We start from the raw sequence: 19,710 nt of genomic DNA on the forward strand, positions 1-19,710 counted from the left end.
CTGGTTCTTCACCTCTTCTTAGTTGGACTGGAGTGATAACCAGGAAACTGGGGAAGATTTTGTAGAAAATATTTGTTGAGACATTTGTACATCAGGAACCATATTTAGCTTTTGAGTGAAGCTCATCTGATGTGGCAGGAGAAAAATCTTAGGATGATACTGCAAGTGGAAGTTTAGGGACTGTGTGTCCGCTGACATGGGATCCAGAATATGTTCATAACAGTAATGGTTGAAATCCCGTAAGCACATTCCCCGGCTAATTAGTTAACTTAATCAGTTGACATTTACTTTTGGCACGAGCTGTATCGGGACCCACTGTGCCAGATGCCAAGGACACAGAGACAAGGGAGCTCACTTTCTGCCTTGAAGGGACCACAGTCTGTAGTCAGAAAACTCGGACGTCAAGTTTCTAAATATTTCTTATCATCCCAGTCATTCTCACGGCGGATGCAATCATGCTATCATGTCCCAGACAAGTAACAACCACTAAGATCTCATATCCAGGTTACCTGGGGCTTGATGGCATTCCCATGTAGCCCTGCTGAATTCTACTGTGTTAGATGATTCTTCTGCAGGAAGAAGAGAGGTACTCTGTAAGTTACCATTCCCTAACTAGCTCATAGCTCCAACTATCGATGAGGGACTTGGGGCAGAGAGAACACAAAAGTCAAGCTTATGTGTCAAGTCAAACAGGCCTCCACTGCTTGCTAGCCATGTGGAATAGCACTGTAAATGTCCATGTGTATGTCAGAAGCTACAGTACATGTTAACGTCCGCCATGTTAACGTCCGAAGGATCTGTACTTGTCTCCGGCTATACTTAGTATTATTGGCAGCAACAGAAGTAGGAACAGGTTTGCACACTCTCTTTGCTCCAGTCGACCAATTTAAACACTTACTCACTTGCTTTAGTGTTTATTTGCCCTGCCTCTCCTTGCTGTCTGTGTTCCTCTCTCCTGTGGTCTGTTGTGCTGTAGGTCTCCATATTAGGCACTATAGGGAGTCAAAAATTGAATCACCTAAATCATTTCCTATTCTGAGACGCATATCAATGAGCTTGGCCTCTATGCACACCCCCCCCCCCCCCAGTTCCTGATCACCCACACATTCAGGAAGGAGCGGGTGTTTGGAAGCAAAGTGTTAATGCACATTTTGCTTAGAGATAGCTTGCAGAGTTGCCCATTAGGCTCTAATGGAGTGCCCTGTCAAGGTTCATGAAGGAGACCCCGTCCCCTCTTCCCCATTCCCGTTCCCCGAGAGACCAGTACCATAAGAATGGATCTTCCATATCCTTGTCCTGAGAGTCAAACATTTTTACAATAACCTTCGATTTGAATTCTCCCCATCCAGTATGATAAAGACTGACATGAGACCAGACTGGCAATCCTTTACTTAAATAGCACCATGGTCAAGTGATGCTTTCACCCCTCGAGCCCCAACTTTACAGGACTGGTGCTAATTCCTTTGCATGTTTATGTTGTTCACAGTTTTCTTGGTTTACTTTGGTTTACTATTTCTAATGAAGAATGTTTCAAGGCAGATACTGTTTATATGCTATTTGTGGTTTTCTATCAAATTATAAAGTAAATGAACTTCCTGGCCCAACCTGAGAGTTTTAATTGACAAGAATGTACTTTTGTTAAATTCTGCATACTTTACATAAGAATTTTTTGATTCATATTTTTATTCTAAATTTCTGGTTGTTTGGTGCTTTTTCCCCCACTCCCAAACTCACACCTCCCAGCAACCAAATTAATCCTCTTTTTAATATGTAATAGTTGACCTGGGCTTCCAGAATGCATTTCTATGAACCACAGAGAAACCTTCTCAGCTTAATGTATACAATAAACAATGGGTTGTTGTTGTTTAGTTTGAGAAGTAATCAAATGGGTGGATGTATAAATCTTGTCAATCCTTGGACAGTCGTAATTTCCGTTACAAAAAAAAAAAAAACAAAACGCATGCATCTTTACTTCATTATTACCACATTATACATTAAGTTACAGTTACCATAGCAACTTTTGTATTGCATTATAACATTTAAATATAAGGTGTTTTGTTTCTTTACAAGGAAAGACAATGTATTTGAATTTTGAAATGTTTGGTGAAATCCAATCTGTTACAATAAGTAATTTTGTTCAAGGTCACTTGAATTCTTTGGGAATTATTCAAATGTCCAACCAAAACTGTAAAGTTTGTTCATTTGTTTATTTATATCATGGTAGAAGAAAATTATTTTAAAAGGTATCAAATGCATAGTCAGTAAATGCTCATGATTGGCTTTGAAAAGGGAAAGTATAAAATAGGGCCCAGGGAGGTCAGTGAAGTATGTGTTAGGCACCGGTTCTGCTGGACATTTTCCATATGTTTTTCCTTCTAGTCCCAACAACTCCAATAAGCCATTTATTAGTCCCTCTGACAGACAAGGTAAGGGTAGTCATAGTCAGTCCCTATGGCTCTGAGCTCCAGGTCTGTGCAGAACTCTCTGGGTCTCTTTTCTTACCCTGCTTGAGTCAATCATCCTCCCTCCCTCCCTCCCTCCCTCCCTCCTTCCCTCCCTCCCTCCCTCCCTCCCTCCCTCCCTTCCTTCATTTATTGCAGTAAGGGTTGAGCCTGTTGCCCTGCATATTCTAAGGAACTGCCCTACCACTAAGTTATATCACCAGCTCTCTTTTACTTTTTTTGTTTTGAGACAAGATCTTGCTACCCCTGCTGGCCTTGTAGCCCCTGCAGGCTCTGCCTTTCACAATCCTTTAACCTCCACCTCCCAAATACCTGGGATGACCTCATCAGGCCTAGCTCGGATTTATTTCTGAGTTCCTATGGAAGACAACGTGGACCATAGGTTTAATATAGTTTATTTCTTGAGATATCTAGAATCTCTTAAAAGAAACTACTTGCTGAGGGATAACTCCATAATTTGTATTTTTTCTGCCACACGGCAGCCATCTCAGCCCTCGATTATCTCTGCCATCCCACCTTTCCATTTTTTTTTTTTTTTACAAGTTCTCCTTTGCTGAAACCAAGCCCAGGACAGAAATGAAAGCAAGCCGCTTCAACAGTGCCTTTTTTTCTGTACCTTCAGAGATCAGGGACAAAGGCTGCCCAAGGTCTGACCTTCAGTTGTGAGCTTTGAAGTTCAAAAGTGGACAGGTGGAATTACTGTGCTCTTCATTGCCCTTCGGTGCAAGATATATTCTAGGTTGCCGAGTAAGTGCGAACAGCAGCAAAATTACGGCCCCCTCCTGCTATCGAGTAAGTCAGCAATGGCCCTTCTGTGGTCAAAATGGCAAAATCAGCAGCAGCTATTCGATGGGGATTTGCAAAAACTTCCCCATGGCTGTTAGGAATCTTGTTCAGCAGTGTCTTTGAAAACCTAATTCTGTGCAGAATTAGCCGGGTAGATAAGACCTCAGCGGCGATCAATGTTTTAAGACATAGCTACTTTGTAGTTCCTCTCCACGTCTATTTTGTACCCAATGCTGCAATCGTCTATTAGGCACCTATCTGGATATCCAACAATTCATAAGTTTGATAGCCATGCTGGATTCAATTTCCATATGAAGATAACAAACCCTTGCCTGTATGGAGTCGGCTTGCCATACAAAGCCACTGTACATCACTTGGGTCTGGGATGAAAGAACGAGCTCGCAGCTGTGTGAGCGCTAGAAGACCCAAACACGAATTAGGCTCGCGTGCATTTGGCAAAAGTTCAGAAAAGGAGCTTAATCTGGTTTCATCTGAGACTGCTTCTCTTGTGTTCTGTCGTAGCCTCCCCCAAGATGTTGTGTCTGATATCAGATCAGAACGTAATGGTAATGACGCAAAAGCAGAGAAAGCCTCAAAAGCAAGGGGCACATTTTCCCCCTCGGAGATTTCCTAAACCCCCAACTCCCCCCTTGGCTTTCCTAGGTCCCACCTCTGAAATTCAAGGCCATTCGCCTATTAGATAAATTAATCGTATGCCCCGAACCAGTGTGCATAGCTCTGATCTCACTCATATCTACAATTAAGGGTAAATATAATCTTCCTTTTTAGAAATGAGCCACCCACCCATTACACTTAAAGCGCTGACTGAAATGGAATAATAGTTCGGAGCAAGATGATTTTAGTTTAACAAGGGGGGAAAAAGGAGTTGATAATTTAAGCTTCGAGCAGTTACTTCTATTTTTGATTACCATTCAGTTATAAATCTAATTTGAGGTATAAGCCGCTTCTGTTTCCCAAGTTTAATTTGTGGTTTACATCCTTCCTTTCACTTGCACTGCTCGGTAGTTGATCAAGAAATGAAGGCAGTCAGCTCCCAAGGGCTGATGCTAGGGTAGTCTGCAAGTTCACACGGGCTACGAAACAAACAACAGTTCGATTGACCAGACCCTCCCAGAACCTTGACTTCAGTGTAGGAATAGCTATGCCAGACTCGGCTCTTTGCTGGTGCCTGGGGTACAGTGGGTACCTCTCCAAACATTTACGATTACTGAACAAAGTGAGTACGTCTTATTCTTTGGTATGTATTTTAATAAGGCTTGAAACAGTTTCTCTTTGGAACAGAAGAAAATGGCTTTTCTCCTCACATGTGAACAGTTAAGAAGGTTTACAAAGTCTGGCTCTAAGATGTACAGGTTTGCTGTGTGAAGCAAGCACCTTATCTTGCTTCCAGTGTATCCTGGCTGACAGGAGGGGCTAAGTGCTGTGGACCCAGAATAACCACAGAACAAAAGCCCAAATCAGACAAACCAAAACAATCAAACAGACCCCAAACAGGACCCTAAAACTTTTCTAATCCTATTTAAGGCAAGGATGCATTTGCTCATTTTGAGAGTAGACAGCTTTTAAACTTAACTTCCATGAAGCATAAGTTTGTTTTCCAAAGCTATACATACTTGGAGGCAATTTTACAGACAGATGAATGCCTTATCTTTTATGTGTACTTTTTATATAATTTGCCTTAATCAAATGTCATTGACTTTTAAACAAGTGTTTCGGGAGTGGAAATTATTTTTGATCTCTCTCATCGCCACAGAGGGTTAGGTGTGTGACATAAAGACCAAACAATAGTAAATAGTCATTGTTCATTTTATAAGTAGACTCTATAATAAGAGCACACATATTTTTATCTTCATTTTCCCTGTGGGGGCCATTAAGGCCCCTTTAAGTTTGAGGAAATGTTTGTTTTTGTTTCTTTAGAAGAATGCTCCATTGTCTGAGTGGAAAAGAAAAGGGAACAAACAGATCTAAAAGAAAGAAGCAGGAATGTGTTTTTGGGGGGCTGGGCGGGCAGGGGGAGATTGCCAGGAGTCGCTAGTTGGAAGTGTTCTGTGGCTTTTGGTCCTGGGACCCACATAGCTCCCGTGGCTGCATAGACAAATTGGATGCTGATTTGCTTGTGACTGGCACACAGGAAGACTTTCTTTGAAATCAACAACAAGGAGGTCAGCCACAGCCAGTAGCTAGGCAATCATTATCTTTCCTTCACAGCTCTATTGTGAATGCCACTAAAACCCAGGTCAGCTTGCTTGTTTGTTTTTATGTCTGCCTACTACATAAATGTCCTTTTCTGGGACTGGAACCTACGCTACCAGGGCCAGTCGGAATCAACCAATGGTTAGACCCAGGGAAAAGAAAAGTGAATATTTCAGAATATTTATTCAGCCCTTTCCTGGGGATTTTATATATTTGGCGTGGGGTGGGGGTGGGGGATAAGAGTGATGGTTGCCAATACAGTGTTGGCTGGGTTGGCACATGCCAAGCTCGTCTTAGTTCATGAGCCATGAATGAGGTAACAACAGTAGACCATGTGCCTAGAATGCAGGAGGTTCAGCGTTCTGTGAAAGAGACAATAACAACAATGTCTGGTTGTTTTCAAACTCCTTTCCTAATAAAATGAAGACTCAGTCGTAGATTTACCAATTTATGGACTTCATATCTTTCCCACCTCACCAGTGGAGGTTTCAAAAGAAAACATCTCGGATTGGTATTCATATAGATGTAGATTTTGGTCACTAAGAATTTCTCGAGAGTGAAATTTCAGGTTGAGATTCGCCCTATTTGAATACCAAAAATGATTTTTAAAGCGTTTGGTGTCGTACCTCTAAACCCCCAATTCCTGGAAAAGTTGGCCGTGACGGGGTATGGTGCTTTAGTTTGCCACCATTAATTCTTCTGCGTCTTCCGGAAGTTCTAGAAGGGCAAGAGCTGGGCATGTGGATCTTAGGCTTATATCTGGCTAATGACCCAGTTTTCATCCTTCGTGGCTGAAACTCAGATGCTAGCAGTAAACTGCTAACTGGTTGCTCGGGAATATGTCTCCACTCCTAGAATTTCTTCTTCAGGGGTTTCTTTTTTTCTGAAGTGATGTTTACTGTGTATCCCTGAACACGTCGTAAGCTTGACACGGTGAAGACGGGAATGCCAATGGCTGATTATCCTGTTACAGAGTGTTCACCATTAGTCACAGAAATCCCCTGCCTTGGTCAGCTCTCTCTATGATATTTAGCTATATGGTGGTGGCTAAGAGAGCTTTGAACTTTTATTTCCCCGCTTATGGGTCATATTTGACCAACTGCTTTCACTGGAGGACATGCCACTTTGTTGAGCTATTTAGGACTCAAAAAGACTGTCTTAATTTAAAACAAGGACCCTTTGTTTTAGGTGGTGACTGCCTTGTGAAATTTTTCAGTTCTCAGCGGGTTAACCAGGGAACAGGGGCAGAGTCATAATTGGGCTATTTAGAGTATTTTGCATGTGAATAGTGTGTTAGTGAAGCATCCCTAAGTCTGTTGTGAGTGACACGGTGATTAGAATTTAGATTAGGGAAAACACATTCTGTACTTTATCAAGGACAGTAATTAGTTCAGTCAGTAAAAGTTGATTACAAGTAACGATAAAGTTAGATTTTTTAGTACTTAATTTTAAAATTTCTTTATTAAATAGCAAATTTGTTCTTAATATAAACGGTGCTCTCTACACTCGTTTTATTGCCTATCAGAATAATTTAAAGGACAATGTGTCCAAAGCACAGCGTAACCAGGCGGTTTATGTATTGTGGGTAAGTTCCTAGGTAGCTTTTAGGAAACATAATATTATGTAATCCGTCTTATGTCATCATTTTTCGAAAGTTTAGCAATTTGTCACACCGTCGTGACAGCTCAATGATGTTGTGGGAACGTTCTAGTGTTCAGGTAAATGTTGACTCCACGGGGGATTTGTTTCAGTTTCTGGTAGTCTTCAGGAGAGCTCCTCGGATTTAGAGGACCATTTTTAGAGGACGCCTACTTTTGCTATGAGACTGAAAGTTTGCCCTGGGATTTGAATTTCTTCTCCACTCATCTGGCATTCTGTGCTCCATGAGAGCCTCATAAAGTCCCCAGTGATCAGGATGTGTCCCATAGAAAGTGGACTGTCCACACTCACTCCCAGTGCGTGCAGCTGGGAAAACCGTGTGCGTTCAAAAAATGAGATTCGGGTTGGTCCTTTCGAAACATGGGTCTGCATGGTTCCCAGGTCAGAGCCTAAGTATGGGGAAAGAAAACGTCCATCTTAAAGAAATGACATTTTCTTATGAAATTAAAGTTCTCATCATCTAAAATGATTTTTAAAAATATTATTTGGTTTAAGGGGGCACCATTTGCCTTCTTCAAAGTAAAGGGTTGAAAATGCCCAAATTGATGATAGCCTCCTCTGTGGCGTTTGCTTTTGGATAAATGTGAATTGTCTTAGCTCAGCAAATGCTAGTTTCTGTATTACTCTGTTCACCATCAGGTGCGAGGAGGTAAATGTGAAAAATTAAACATCTATTTTTTTTCTCCTTTTCTAGCAGAGTCTCCTCGGAGGGGACATGGATATGGGCAACCCAGGAACCCTTTCGCCCACCAAACCTGGCTCCCAGTACTACCCATATTCCAGCAATAACGCCCGACGGAGGCCTCTTCACAGTAGTACCATGGGTAAGGCCCTCTTCTGTTTGAATACTTGGAATCTTTATTAATATATTTATAAAAAAATATTGCTACACTACTCCTACTTTGCCCCCAAATGACCCCCACCCCCACCCATCCCAAAAGATTCGAGCCAATCCTCAGCTTGGTGCTTCTCCTACTCCCCCAGGGGATATGGTAACCATTTGCGCAACGCCATAACTTTTTAAAATGTTTGATTATTTTGGCGTGTCACCTGACCACACACACAAGAAACCTGTGTTTTAAAAGCACAAAGTAGTCACAAGGTAGACCCCCGTCTCTTCGTTTTTCACCAGCAAAGTGGCATTTCATCTGTGGTAGTCTGAAAGCAAGTTGGGGTGTCTATTAAAGAAAGTCTGCTCTAAGCTCAGTAACGCCCTGGTTTGATAGCTTTTTGTTTGGAGACTTGGCATGTGGGAACTCATGGCATCTTCACTTTTCTTTCAGAGGTGCAGACAAAGAAAGTCAGAAAAGTTCCTCCAGGCTTGCCATCTTCAGTAAGTGCTGCCTGTCTTTTTTTTTAGCTCTGTACTTTGTCCATTGTGTATGTGTTTGGTGTCAGTAGAAGGCTAACGGAGGCGATGAGATTCCACGTGCCCAGAGCTGCTGTTCGCACATCTAGAATGTGGAGAGAGAGGAATGACCAGCTTTACCTGACCCTCACTGTGGTGATTAATAGCCCCTGCTGGAAGGCTACAGGCCTCTGTTGGCATTCAGCAAGTTAAGCTCTGAAGAGAGCCTTGAAAAGGTGCCTCAAGTTGTAGAGCTTTACCTGTACAGGGCTTTGGAGAGCCTCAGTATTAGTTTCATGTGTCGGTTAAACTCTTTGTCAGTATTATGATGATTTATGGATTTGCATGCGAAAGGAGATTTGTGGAGCGGATTTAGGGAAAAATTACATGGGTTTCAGCCCAGGGTGCAGGGAGAATGTCTCTATTTTCTGGAGAGGTTGATGAATAGAAGCTGCAAAGGTGGTCACCGTCTGCAAAAGTGAGACTTGGAGAATTCAGCCGTCACCAAAGCATTCTGGGCATTTGTGATACCTGGGGCTGTGGAGGGGCTGCTGCTGTGATGCCCCAAGCCCCAACCTCCAACCTAGGAAAAGTTGGTTATAATCACAGGAAATGTATGACACACTGATTTGAGTTCATGTATTTGCAAATTTTAGGTCCTCCGAGTATTTAACTTGTTTATAACTGATCCATTGCTAGTATTTTCTCCTCGTGTAAAGTAAAAATATGATTTCCTCTCTCTCTTACCTGTGTTTTTTTCATTCCTTCCAGTGTTGTACATGTAAAGACAGTTTAATGTAATCTTCTAGTATCTTTAAAAAAAAAAAAAGCTAATGGGCCTTATAAGTCCTTATACTTTAAGACAAAATTATATTTAGATTTCCAGAAGTGTATTACCAATCAGTGCACTCCTTGGTTTTATTTCATTTTTAGTAAATTAGGAGAATAATGGCTTTCGCAAATGTGCTAGATTAACCCACACACCTGTGTATCTGACTTGATTTCAGTTCAGCTCATCCAAAAAAAAAATTATTAGATGAATATATCAGAATAAGTCGTATCAAAAGAGAAACCTCACAAATTTTGTATGCTGATTATCAGACTTGATAATGTTGAAGAAGCACCACAAAATTAGCCATAAATATGGAAAAATATTGTGTAAATAAAACTGCCAATGGCATATAAAATAGTCATTTTAGAATATCAATACGTCACTTAAAACCGTGCCGTGTTGTTATTTCTTGCGTTCCTATATTTTATTCAGGTTGGCTGCTTTTGTCGGCTGATTTCCAGCTCGAAGTTCGTGGTAGAGTTTCCTGTAGAGGGAACTCTAGATGAATAGTTTTAAGGGCAGCTTCAAGCGCTAAAGCCCTTGACGTTGTTTCCGTTTTGAACGTAGCATAACCCTGGTAGTAGTAAAAACATGAGAAGGGTGGAAGGTCGATAATGACAGCGTGACTGTGCGTGGAAGCTCTGAAAACTCATTTTATCTCATTTTATCTATGTCTTAGATGAAAATAAACTTCGGGCTCTTAGTCGTGATTTGTGTTTTACTTTACTGCAAAAAAAAATTGCAGAAATAGTCACAGTTTCTTAGGAGCTATTTAAAGTGGCTACGATATTACTGCTTATCAGTAACTTCTCTTAGTTCATTTAAATATTTAAGTATAAATGTAAATATTTCTGTGTAGTTCACTGGTCTCTTCAGCTTGGTCAAGAGGTTTTTATTGCTGTTGGTGGTAGATCACACTGTGCCCTGCCTAGAAAATCTTTTTTTTTCCTTTTAACACATGAATATCAGAAATTAGAAGCTTGTTTATATTATTCAAGTTTTGGCTTCGGATGGACAGTCGGTTTAGGATTAACCCTTCTGAGAGGACTTTTTTTTGTGGCTAAATGTGTTAGCCATCCTAAAGGATACTTTGATGTATACAGCCCTTCTTTCAAAGACGAGGAACAAGATCAAGGCTGAAGCAGAAAGAATAAGATAAATTTGAGCAATTTGGGACTCCTAACACTGCTGTACTGGTAATTCTAGAACATCCCAGTCCTCTTGTGGTTGGGATTTACTTCGTGTTCATTGGCTTTGTTGTATTCTGTTCCTGATAAGGAGATCCCATGCCTTGCCACCATCAAGTATGTATTTTTACTTGATTTCAGGAAACAGTCTGTGCTAGACACAGTAACACTTTAGCTCTAGTAGATCTAGATTTCTGTATTTTTAGATCTCTGTCTCCCTTATTTTTTTTAATTTCAAATAGAATTATGCGATGTGTCTGAAACTTCTAAACCTAGTTCCAACATATTCTCAAATACCTGTGTAACAAAGAGTGAAAGGTTGGGTCAGCCTTCTCTGGCAGTGAATTGATTAAAGAAATTGATGTTCTCTTAAATACATATTTACCACGAAAGATAGTAATAAATCTATTACAATCTATCATGCCTGTCCATCCCCTATCCCCAGTGAAATAGCTCCTTTCTCTTTCATAGACCAACAGAGGAACATTTACACTGTAGTATCCCATAGTCACACATGGTAATACAACGGTGAGAGAGAAATGGACTTCAATAGCTCTTGGGGGCTCTTTCAGGCTATCTGGGTCAAGGAGGTTGGGAGGACTGCCTAGCTTTGTTTTAAAGCTCTGTTTTGCCTACAGAGAGAGGGAAGGGGAGGAAGAGGCAGAGATGGGAGGGAAGGGAGTTTGGGGGGAGACAGAGACAGAGATAGACAGAGACGAGACAGAGAACTTAACCCAATACCATGTCATAGTTTTGGTACAAGGCATGACCATGCATTTGTACTGTGTGCCACATCTGGAGACCTTGAGCCACTGTGAAAGCTTGACATAGGACCATCATCCACAAATATCTTTAGAACCATAGAAGAAGAGAAGATAGGCTCTCTGGGGTAATGTCTGTGATACTTTGGTTAAGGAAAAACTGTGGGGAATGATACTTGTTCAGGGAACTCCATCTTCTGCTGTGGAAGGTTGTCCCGATTTCTTCCCACACCTTAACAAGTTACCCTTTCAGCCGAGTCCCACTGTCTGGGAGCCTTTCTTGTCTGAAGGGACTTAGATAATAAAGCTATGCTAGTCCTTGAAGCCACTGACCACTTAGCATTTCCAGCCTTTTGAACCTACATGTGAACTTCTCATCTGGTTAGGTCCCCGAACCTTGGTTGTCTGCTTTAAAACCACATTTCCTTGTGATCTTAGCCCTTGGAAGTTTTACTACCCTTCCCAGCAAGTTGCTTGTTTGTGAATATCCTAACAATCTTACCAATCCAGTCGTGTATTTATGCGGAGGAAAAAACGCACCATATCAAATTACAGCTTAGGAGAAATGATCCACGCTTTTTTTTTCCCACTAGAAATTAACATGATAGAATTAAAATCTAGAAAGGAACAATTTCCAAGTGTACTGTTTAAAAATATTCTTATCAAATGCACAGAAAAGGGAGCAGATGTCGTTTGGAATTTTTACTGTGCTCACTCACATGTAAGCATAGGAAGCCTCCATCTTCGTATTGAAATTATCTACGTTTTATCAGAATGTATGAAGAGTTATGACTTTGTAATTCTGACATTTGTGGAGACGGTCTCCACTTCAATTTCGGACCTCCCCCTAGGCTCCCTCAGGCTTTCTGGAACATTGTAAGATTCTGGAAACATAAAGGTTTACCCTGAGAGCTATTTTGTGGTCTCTGTCATCAACAGTGAGATTTTTCACAAAGCTGAATTTTTCAGTAAAATCTAATTTCCATGCTAAATTGTAGTTTTGGTTTATTTATTTATGTTTAATTCAGGAGGAACTGGCAAGCATTATGTGGTCCGAGATCATTTTGGATGCGTAGATCCTGAGGAAATGATTCTAAAATAAGATTGGAGCATCTCCAAGAAAATTTGAGGCATGAGTGGGTCCTTAGGTGGATTTGAGAAAACAAAACCCTAGCACGTATTTGATAACATATGATCCCCAAGGAACATGAATGCTTAGGTAAAATTGAATCTTTCAGTCTGGACTTAGCTATCTTTTTATATAGAAATTATCAGATACATCAGTGAACGCGAATAACACTAACAGTATTTATTTTCTTCAATTTTTTATGACATTAAAAAATGAAGGTTTTAAATATGCTAGTGAATCCATACTTTCAAGTGTTTTGTCTTTTTTTCTCCTCCTCAGATGCTTGAAGAAATCTCAAATGATTTCTCAAGAGAAATTGCTAACTTGTTTATTTCTTAGTAGAAGCCCAGAAGTTATAAGGTTTGAAAACACTATTTAAAAACATGTCGACCATCATGCCCTTGAGAGTTGTCTTACAGATACATCGTTCTGTACCTTGTGGCGCGTTTTAACCCAAGCAGAAACACATCCCTTTTCAGTATGATTGGGGCAGTACTAATGTGCCATGAGTAAACTGACTACCAGCTACCTGAACTAAGACTTGCGTTGGGGACTTGTAGAAGCAGGCGGTCTTGTAAGATAGACTAGAAGGTGTCTTCAAGGTTCTTTTCCTGGAGGGATGCATATGCACAACCGTAGTGATGTTGCACACAATTATAATGGTTTGCAGTTATAATAATTATAACTCATCAGGTCAGCTCCGTGGGCATCAACTTTGAACTCAGTGTACTAAGATCCTTGCTAAAGATACTCAAATAGGAGATTTGATTACCTAAATGAAGTCAATAAATTATGAAAATACATAGGGAGGAAGGAGATTAGGGTGATGTAATTAAGCCATGCAAATAGGACACAAAGTAGCCACCCAGTTTATACGGCATATAGAACACAGCACTGGGGACACCATCAAAACCGAGAAAATTGTTGTCATAGATATTTATTTTTTTTCATGCAGGAAATGCAGAATTCATTAATCCAGTCTCTTAAGCTTTAAGTTCAGTAATGTTTTCTGGAAACCAATCTCATCCTCTCCATTGCTCTTAGAGGCGAAGTAAAACGTTAAGTTCTGTATGAGATTCTGGGGTATGAAACAATACAGGAGGAGGATCTTTGCCTTGGAGACAGTTTTTCAGAAAGCACAGACAGGAAATGTGCACCATTTGGCATTTGGCATTCCGGGCTTCCAGAAGTTCCCTCAAAGATTTCAGTATTGTTGGGAATTTCAGAATAATCTTTCCTGCAACTTTGGAACACACTCTCTCCTGTTCTCTGCTGTGCATATTTTAAGTATGAAGAGAGAAAAGAAAGGTAAAAGTCAGTGGGACCAAAAAAAAAAAAAAAAAAAAAAGGTTATAGACCTCAGAGCCTCCAAGGAAGCCAGACCATTTCGTTCCTCCTGCCAGAGGTGTGTGTGAGCTTGTATGTTGTGTGTGTGTCTTTGTGTGTGTATGTGAGTGTGTGAATGTGTGTGTAAGTGTGTGTGGGAATGTGTGTGTTTGAGTGTATGTGTGTGAATGTGTGTGTAAGTGTGTGTGCATGTTGTATGTGGGTCTGTGTGAGTGTGTGTATGTGTGTGTAAGTGTGTGTGAGAATGTGTGTATGGGAGTGTGTGTATATGTGTGTGAGTGTGTGTGTATGTTGTGTGTGTATGTTGTGTGTGAGAGTGTGTGTATGTGAGTGTGTGTATATGTGTGTGAGTGTGTGTGTATGTTGTGTGTATATGTTGTGTGTGTGTCTGTGTGTGTGTTTGTGTGTGAGTGTGTGTGTGTGAGTGTGTGTGTGTCTGTGTGAGAGAGTGTGTGTGTGTCTGTGTGAGAGAGTGTGTGTGTGTGTGTGTGAGAGAGTGTGTGTGTGTGTGTGTGTGTGTGTGTTTGACTGGGTTTGGGGTGGCTGCTTTTTCTTTTCATTTGTCTCTCATAAGGTAGGCCTTCAGCATTCCGCCCTGACCCTTCCCCAGTGCATGTGACTATTTGTGATTAAGTTTTCACACTCAGTGTTACCTATTGAGATTTACCAGGACCCTCAGAAGCTAGAACAATACATCTGTGCTCACGTGTTAAGAAAGAGGAAACACAGCTTAGGGAACTGTCATCTTGCACTTTCTTTCCTTGCTTCCACTGAGGAGCATAATTTGGTGTGAAAATTCGAACTCTTAGCAGTTTAATTACAGAAACCTAGGGACTGGCTGCAAGGCTCCTCCCTTACCTCAGAGAGAGAATGGTCCTGGGACTTCCATGTCCTTTGCAATTTTAAAGCTTCTTGGGGAGCCCAGGGCTTCTCTGTGGATTCCCTGTTTATGGACAAACAGAGATGGGGACAGGGTATTTGGTTAGAAGCCATTTCTTTTTAGCTATTGAAAGTTCACAGAGTGACCAGCCCTCCTTATATTTTAACAGAGAAAAAAAATTCCCCCCTTTCCAGTTAGTAACAATCTCTGCATATCCAAGATGTATTTCCTTCCTTTCTCAGAATTTGAAAGTTTTTTTTATTTGAAGCAATAAATAAGAGATAGACCTTGGGGTGGGGAGATAAATACGATGTCATCAAAAAGAGCAAAGCTGTGTTTTCCTAAGGCAGAGTAACCATAGGCTGCCTGTCGGCAGGCCCTGCTTTGTTTCATTTTAAAAGTAAATTACATTGAATTTCTAAGTCCGTATTTCAAAGGAATAGCCTAGGCCTGTCCTGTCCAGGGCCTGTTTGTGTAGCCACCGTGTTCCCTTTCAAAGAGTGGGAACTTTCATAAGATGCGAGCAAATTCTGTAGTTTAAAGTACCGGACTGTTTGATCTCGGAGCAGCAACATGGGAATGATTGTGTTTTCCCCTTTCAAAGCTGCTGGCTGGGCCTAGCAAGCCCCACCGGCTTTCACTTGAGCACACACGCCCCCTTCATGGAAGTTAAGGTATTGCAGATGCTTCCCTGCATCCCACCTCAGAGCTGAAAGCCGGGCCGAGCTAAATTCTGCGCAGGTGTGTAGATTTCAGGCCAAATCAAAAGTGAAAGCCTTATTTTTGCAAATCATATATTTTTTTAAAAAATGTATATCTCAGCATCGTAGCAAGCATTCACTTCCAGGGCCCTCAGAAGACATCCTGGGTGTGCAAAGCTTCAGTAAATGTGTTTTGATTATTTGGTAGGAGAGAAAAATAGGGGCGTGCCCCAGCTTTGTGGACCTGTCTTCAAAGCCAACTGTGGGACAATGTCTTGGTGTATTGCTACGTTGGTGCTGAGGGGTTCCTCATGAAGCATGTATTCATAGGAGAAAGGTATATTTTCTCAGGAAAAAAATGACTCTCATAATACAGTCAGTCATGAAAATTGTTACCATTCACACACACACACATACATAAACACACACATACATAAACACACACACACAATATACACATACACACCACACACACACATCATACAAGCACACAAGCACACACACCACACATCACACACACAATACACACACCACACACATCATACACACACATAATACACACACCACACACATAATACACACACCACACACACATCATGCACACACACACACCACACAAGCACACACACACCATGCACACACACACAACACACACATCACACACACCATGCACACACACACACACACCACACAAGCACACACACACCATGCACACACATACACACCATACACACACAAACACACACTACACACACATACAGACATACAGAAAAGCTATTTTCATCACTCCTTGCTGTTACCGTTTGGAGAGTTTCAGAAAATGCTGTTTTGAAACAATTATTTTGATATCATCTGTGAAAGAGTATCTTCCTGCCTGAAGCATCCTCCTCCCTCCCAGCCCATATCATTTCAAATATGCCTCCCGGATTACACTTATAATAATATTGTAATGGCTTTCATTCTCCTGATCGGCACAGTATATCATTATATCATTAGCTGCTATGAGAAAGCGGTTTCAAGTAGGTGGCTGATTCTTCGCGGTAATGTTTTCAAGTAACCCTGTTTGGGGAATTGGGCCATCGCACAGGTGCCCAGGTGTGCTAACACGAGGCTCAATAATATTTTCTGGTTTGCTCATTATGAGACGAACTTGGCGGCACAAAATAATTCAATAACAAGTTGTGTCTAAAACCCAGGCTGCTGCGTCAATGAACTTTAGCGACTTGGGATGTGAAGAGCAGAGGATCAAAGCATAACTGAGGTGACACATGGCACTCAGCTCATTTCTCAATACACAGAAGCAAAGAGCCGCCGCATGTTTGTGGCTTGAAAGTCACCGTCATCACTGGGATAGAAAATAAACCAATTGCAGCCCTTGTTGTACTGGTTGAAAGTAAGAGACGAAATGGCCTTGAGTTCTGCCACTTAATACTCAGGCATATACTTTATGGGTGACATTTTGTTGTGGAAAGCCTAAGGGTATCTCACACGGTACCTCAACATGAAGTTTATTTGTATTTGCACCCAATAGCAATCCATGCTATCTGTGGTCCCACTGATACCTGGGCGGAATGAAATGAAAGTCAGGGTGTTTAGTGTAGGTTGGAAGTGTTAGGGTTTGTAAAATTCAGACCACAATAGGCGATTGCTGTGTGAACAAACCCCATTTTGTTTTGCCCTTAGTGAATCACATTGGCATGTTTGCTCAAGGACACCCTGAAACTCCAGGCTTCTCAGTGGGAGGGAAAAGTGTGTGCTCTCACACACTACTGTTCTCATACATTCCTATTGCACTATTCGTTCCCTTCATTATATCTTAAAGTTGTGTTTATTTTATGTATAGGAGTTCACTGTGGCTGTCTTCAGACACACCGGAAGAGGGCATCAGATCCCATTACAGATGGTTGTGAACCATGGTGTGGTTGCTGGGAATTGAACTCAGGACCTCTCAGTGCTCTTAACTGCCAAGCTATCTCTCCAGCCCCTTCCCTTATATTTTGTCAAATTTGCTTTTCCACCAAACTAAAGGCTAGAGGATCCATGCCCCGTTACACATGACTGTGTCATCTTATTGGTCCTTCATTCTTTATGAAATTCAGTGTGGTGTCACTGGCATTTAAGCATGGGTGGCCTTTTAAGGAAGTCTTGCATTAAGAAAACTAAAAAGCCCATATGACATCACAAGTAGACCCCTGTCCCTTTAAACCTCTTACCGTCCCATCAGTCATTTGTTCCCACCTTGAGTAAGGTAAAGCACAGAGCATGTGGTGCTTTTGGTCTGTCTCTTACTCAGCACCTCTGAGGGTGACTTGCAAGCCCATCTCCGTGGAATGAGCCCTGGGATAACGGGTCGAGTCCGATGGGAGCACTGGCCCTTCCTAACTTGATGCTGGATTTTCTGTCCTTGGCGCCCGTTTTAGTTCCCAAACCTGGGAACGTCCACAGTGCCTGTGAGAAAAGACGGCAGTGTCCTCATAGCAACCCCTCCGCACAGGCGTACATACTGTACTACAGTACGTAATACCACAGAACCCATAGGCAGCTGCAGCTTTACATCCGGGGAAAGAAGCTGAGGCCTGCGAGAGGAGGAGTGCCACACTGCCATGCAGTGTGTATGTGGCAGAGCTGTGCCTGAGGTCTGCACAGTCACTAAGTTCCTGTTACCTTAACTAAGATGCTGTCTCTGCCGCCTACAGCTATTCACCACCCTCTGTAGTACAAGGACACCCTGCACCAAGGATACCGTTAAGGTAGCATTTGGCAGTGGCTAGGGACGGACCTCAATAGTAAGGTCCAAGGCCCCCTGAGTTTGATTCCCCAGCCAGCCATCTCTGCCGTAAAAGCATTCTTAAGGCTTTTGCCTCCCCAGAGACTGACCGCCATGTCTCTACGTGGTCCTGCACACAACCCCTGTGGAGTAGCTCCAAGGGGAATCCCAAGTAGCCAGGAGAGCATTTTTTTTCCCCCTGAAATATAGAGACAAGGTGACAGAAGAGTTGAGGCACGGAGACCGGTCAGCCTACCTGGAGTTCACTGTCCCTACTTACTACCTACACATGGCGCGTGTGTAATAGCATGGTTGTGGTGTCAGTCTTCCACGTTGAACTGGAAATTTCGGCAACAAGGCAGCTACCCTTCTTTTTACCGTTTGAGGGGAAATAATCTGACAGGACAGCTGAGGTCAGAGCAGGTCACGACAGAACAGAGACTCAGCTGCACACCGGACATTGCTCAGCACTGGTCACGTGCTTCTGCTTTAGGTACCGCCTCGGACGCTCTTTGCATCCCTTCATCTTGGCCTGGGTTAGCCTTCTTTAAGCACGAGTCATACAGCTCTGAGTAGGACAGTAGGCCAAGATAGCTACCCAACACCTCTCCTGATAACTTGCTTTTAGCCGACATTAGTTTGTGTCTAAGTCAGCCCTGCCTCCAGTTAATTGAGAGGCCCATGTTCTTTCTTTCATAGTAAGTGTTGTTCTTGAACCGATCAGAAACCTGTTTCCTCCTCAACGCTGCACACGCAAGCTACCTTTGTAGGTGTGGCTCCCATTCCCAGCCCAAGGGAAGACCATGGCCTGTCCTTTCACTTGCCTCTGGCAGGATAGAGATGTGTGGATCCGCTGGGTCGTGGTGGACTCCCTGGCTTGTGTTTATCATAGAAAGAAGAGCTGAGTGTGTTTAGGGCAACTCAGGTACATTTCTGACATTAAATATGACGATGTGTTTATGCGGGTGCTTTTAAAGGGGAGTTGAATAATCGCTGTGAGGCCAGCCTTCTCTATCTCCGTAGTGTGTGTTCTCTGTGCCACCGGGGAATTCTTAAAAAGAAAAGTGATTTTGCTCCTCACCTATGGGAAACGAAAAACAGTTAAAAATAAAACAAGAGCTGGTCTCCTTGCTTTTAAAGAATAAAGGGAATCTCTTGTTCGTGCAGGTGCTGGGGTTGGGAGGAGCCTGTGCTTAGCTGAATGCTTTTCCCAGGCCATTTTAATTTTGTGAGAAACCAGGCAGCAGGTTCAGTTCCTCAGGAAATGGCCATGGCTGGTGACCCCCCCCCCCCCCCCCCCCGCTCTCCAGCCAATTGAGTGTTTGCTCCTGGGGTAGCTTCCCCCCCCTCTTGGAGTCATTGCCACCTTGTGGATTACAGAGGATATTGGTTTTCTCCAAACTTCACCGCAGTTTGGCTTTCCATGGAGCTTGCTTCCTCCATGGCAGTGGGGGGCTTGCATTGCTCCCCCAAATGATCCCCGTTTGTTCAGCAACACCAAACTTCTCCACCACTCGCAGTTCATTTATGACTCTGACGAGAGAGTGGGGTTTTTTTTTTTTTTTTTTTGGTTTTTTTTTTTTTTTTTTTTTTTTTCAGGAAACACACATTTCACTTTCTGACCCAGGAGCATCTGC

The 19,710-nt window shown here is 42.2% G+C and overlaps 1 protein-coding gene across 29 annotated transcripts in view; it reads left to right on the plus strand.

The window, feature by feature from the left end:
* Tcf4 (transcription factor 4) overlaps nucleotides 1-19,710 on the plus strand; it is a 346,347-nt gene that overhangs the window by 213,284 nt on the left and 113,353 nt on the right. For 20 of the 29 annotated variants that reach the window (XM_063277625.1, XM_063277624.1, XM_039097159.2 and 17 more), the window contains 2 exons: nucleotides 7,816-7,945; nucleotides 8,405-8,454. In XM_063277625.1, the coding sequence (XP_063133695.1) occupies nucleotides 7,816-7,945; nucleotides 8,405-8,454 (180 nt within the window). The remainder of the gene's footprint in view (nucleotides 1-7,815; nucleotides 7,946-8,404; nucleotides 8,455-19,710) is intronic. The other 9 variants (XM_063277623.1, XM_063277626.1, XM_063277617.1 and 6 more) reach the window with 1 other exon arrangement.

The sequence above is a fragment of the Rattus norvegicus genome, chromosome 18, assembly GCF_036323735.1.
Source record: "Rattus norvegicus strain BN/NHsdMcwi chromosome 18, GRCr8, whole genome shotgun sequence".
In the NCBI taxonomy this organism is placed as follows: domain Eukaryota; kingdom Metazoa; phylum Chordata; class Mammalia; order Rodentia; family Muridae; genus Rattus; species Rattus norvegicus.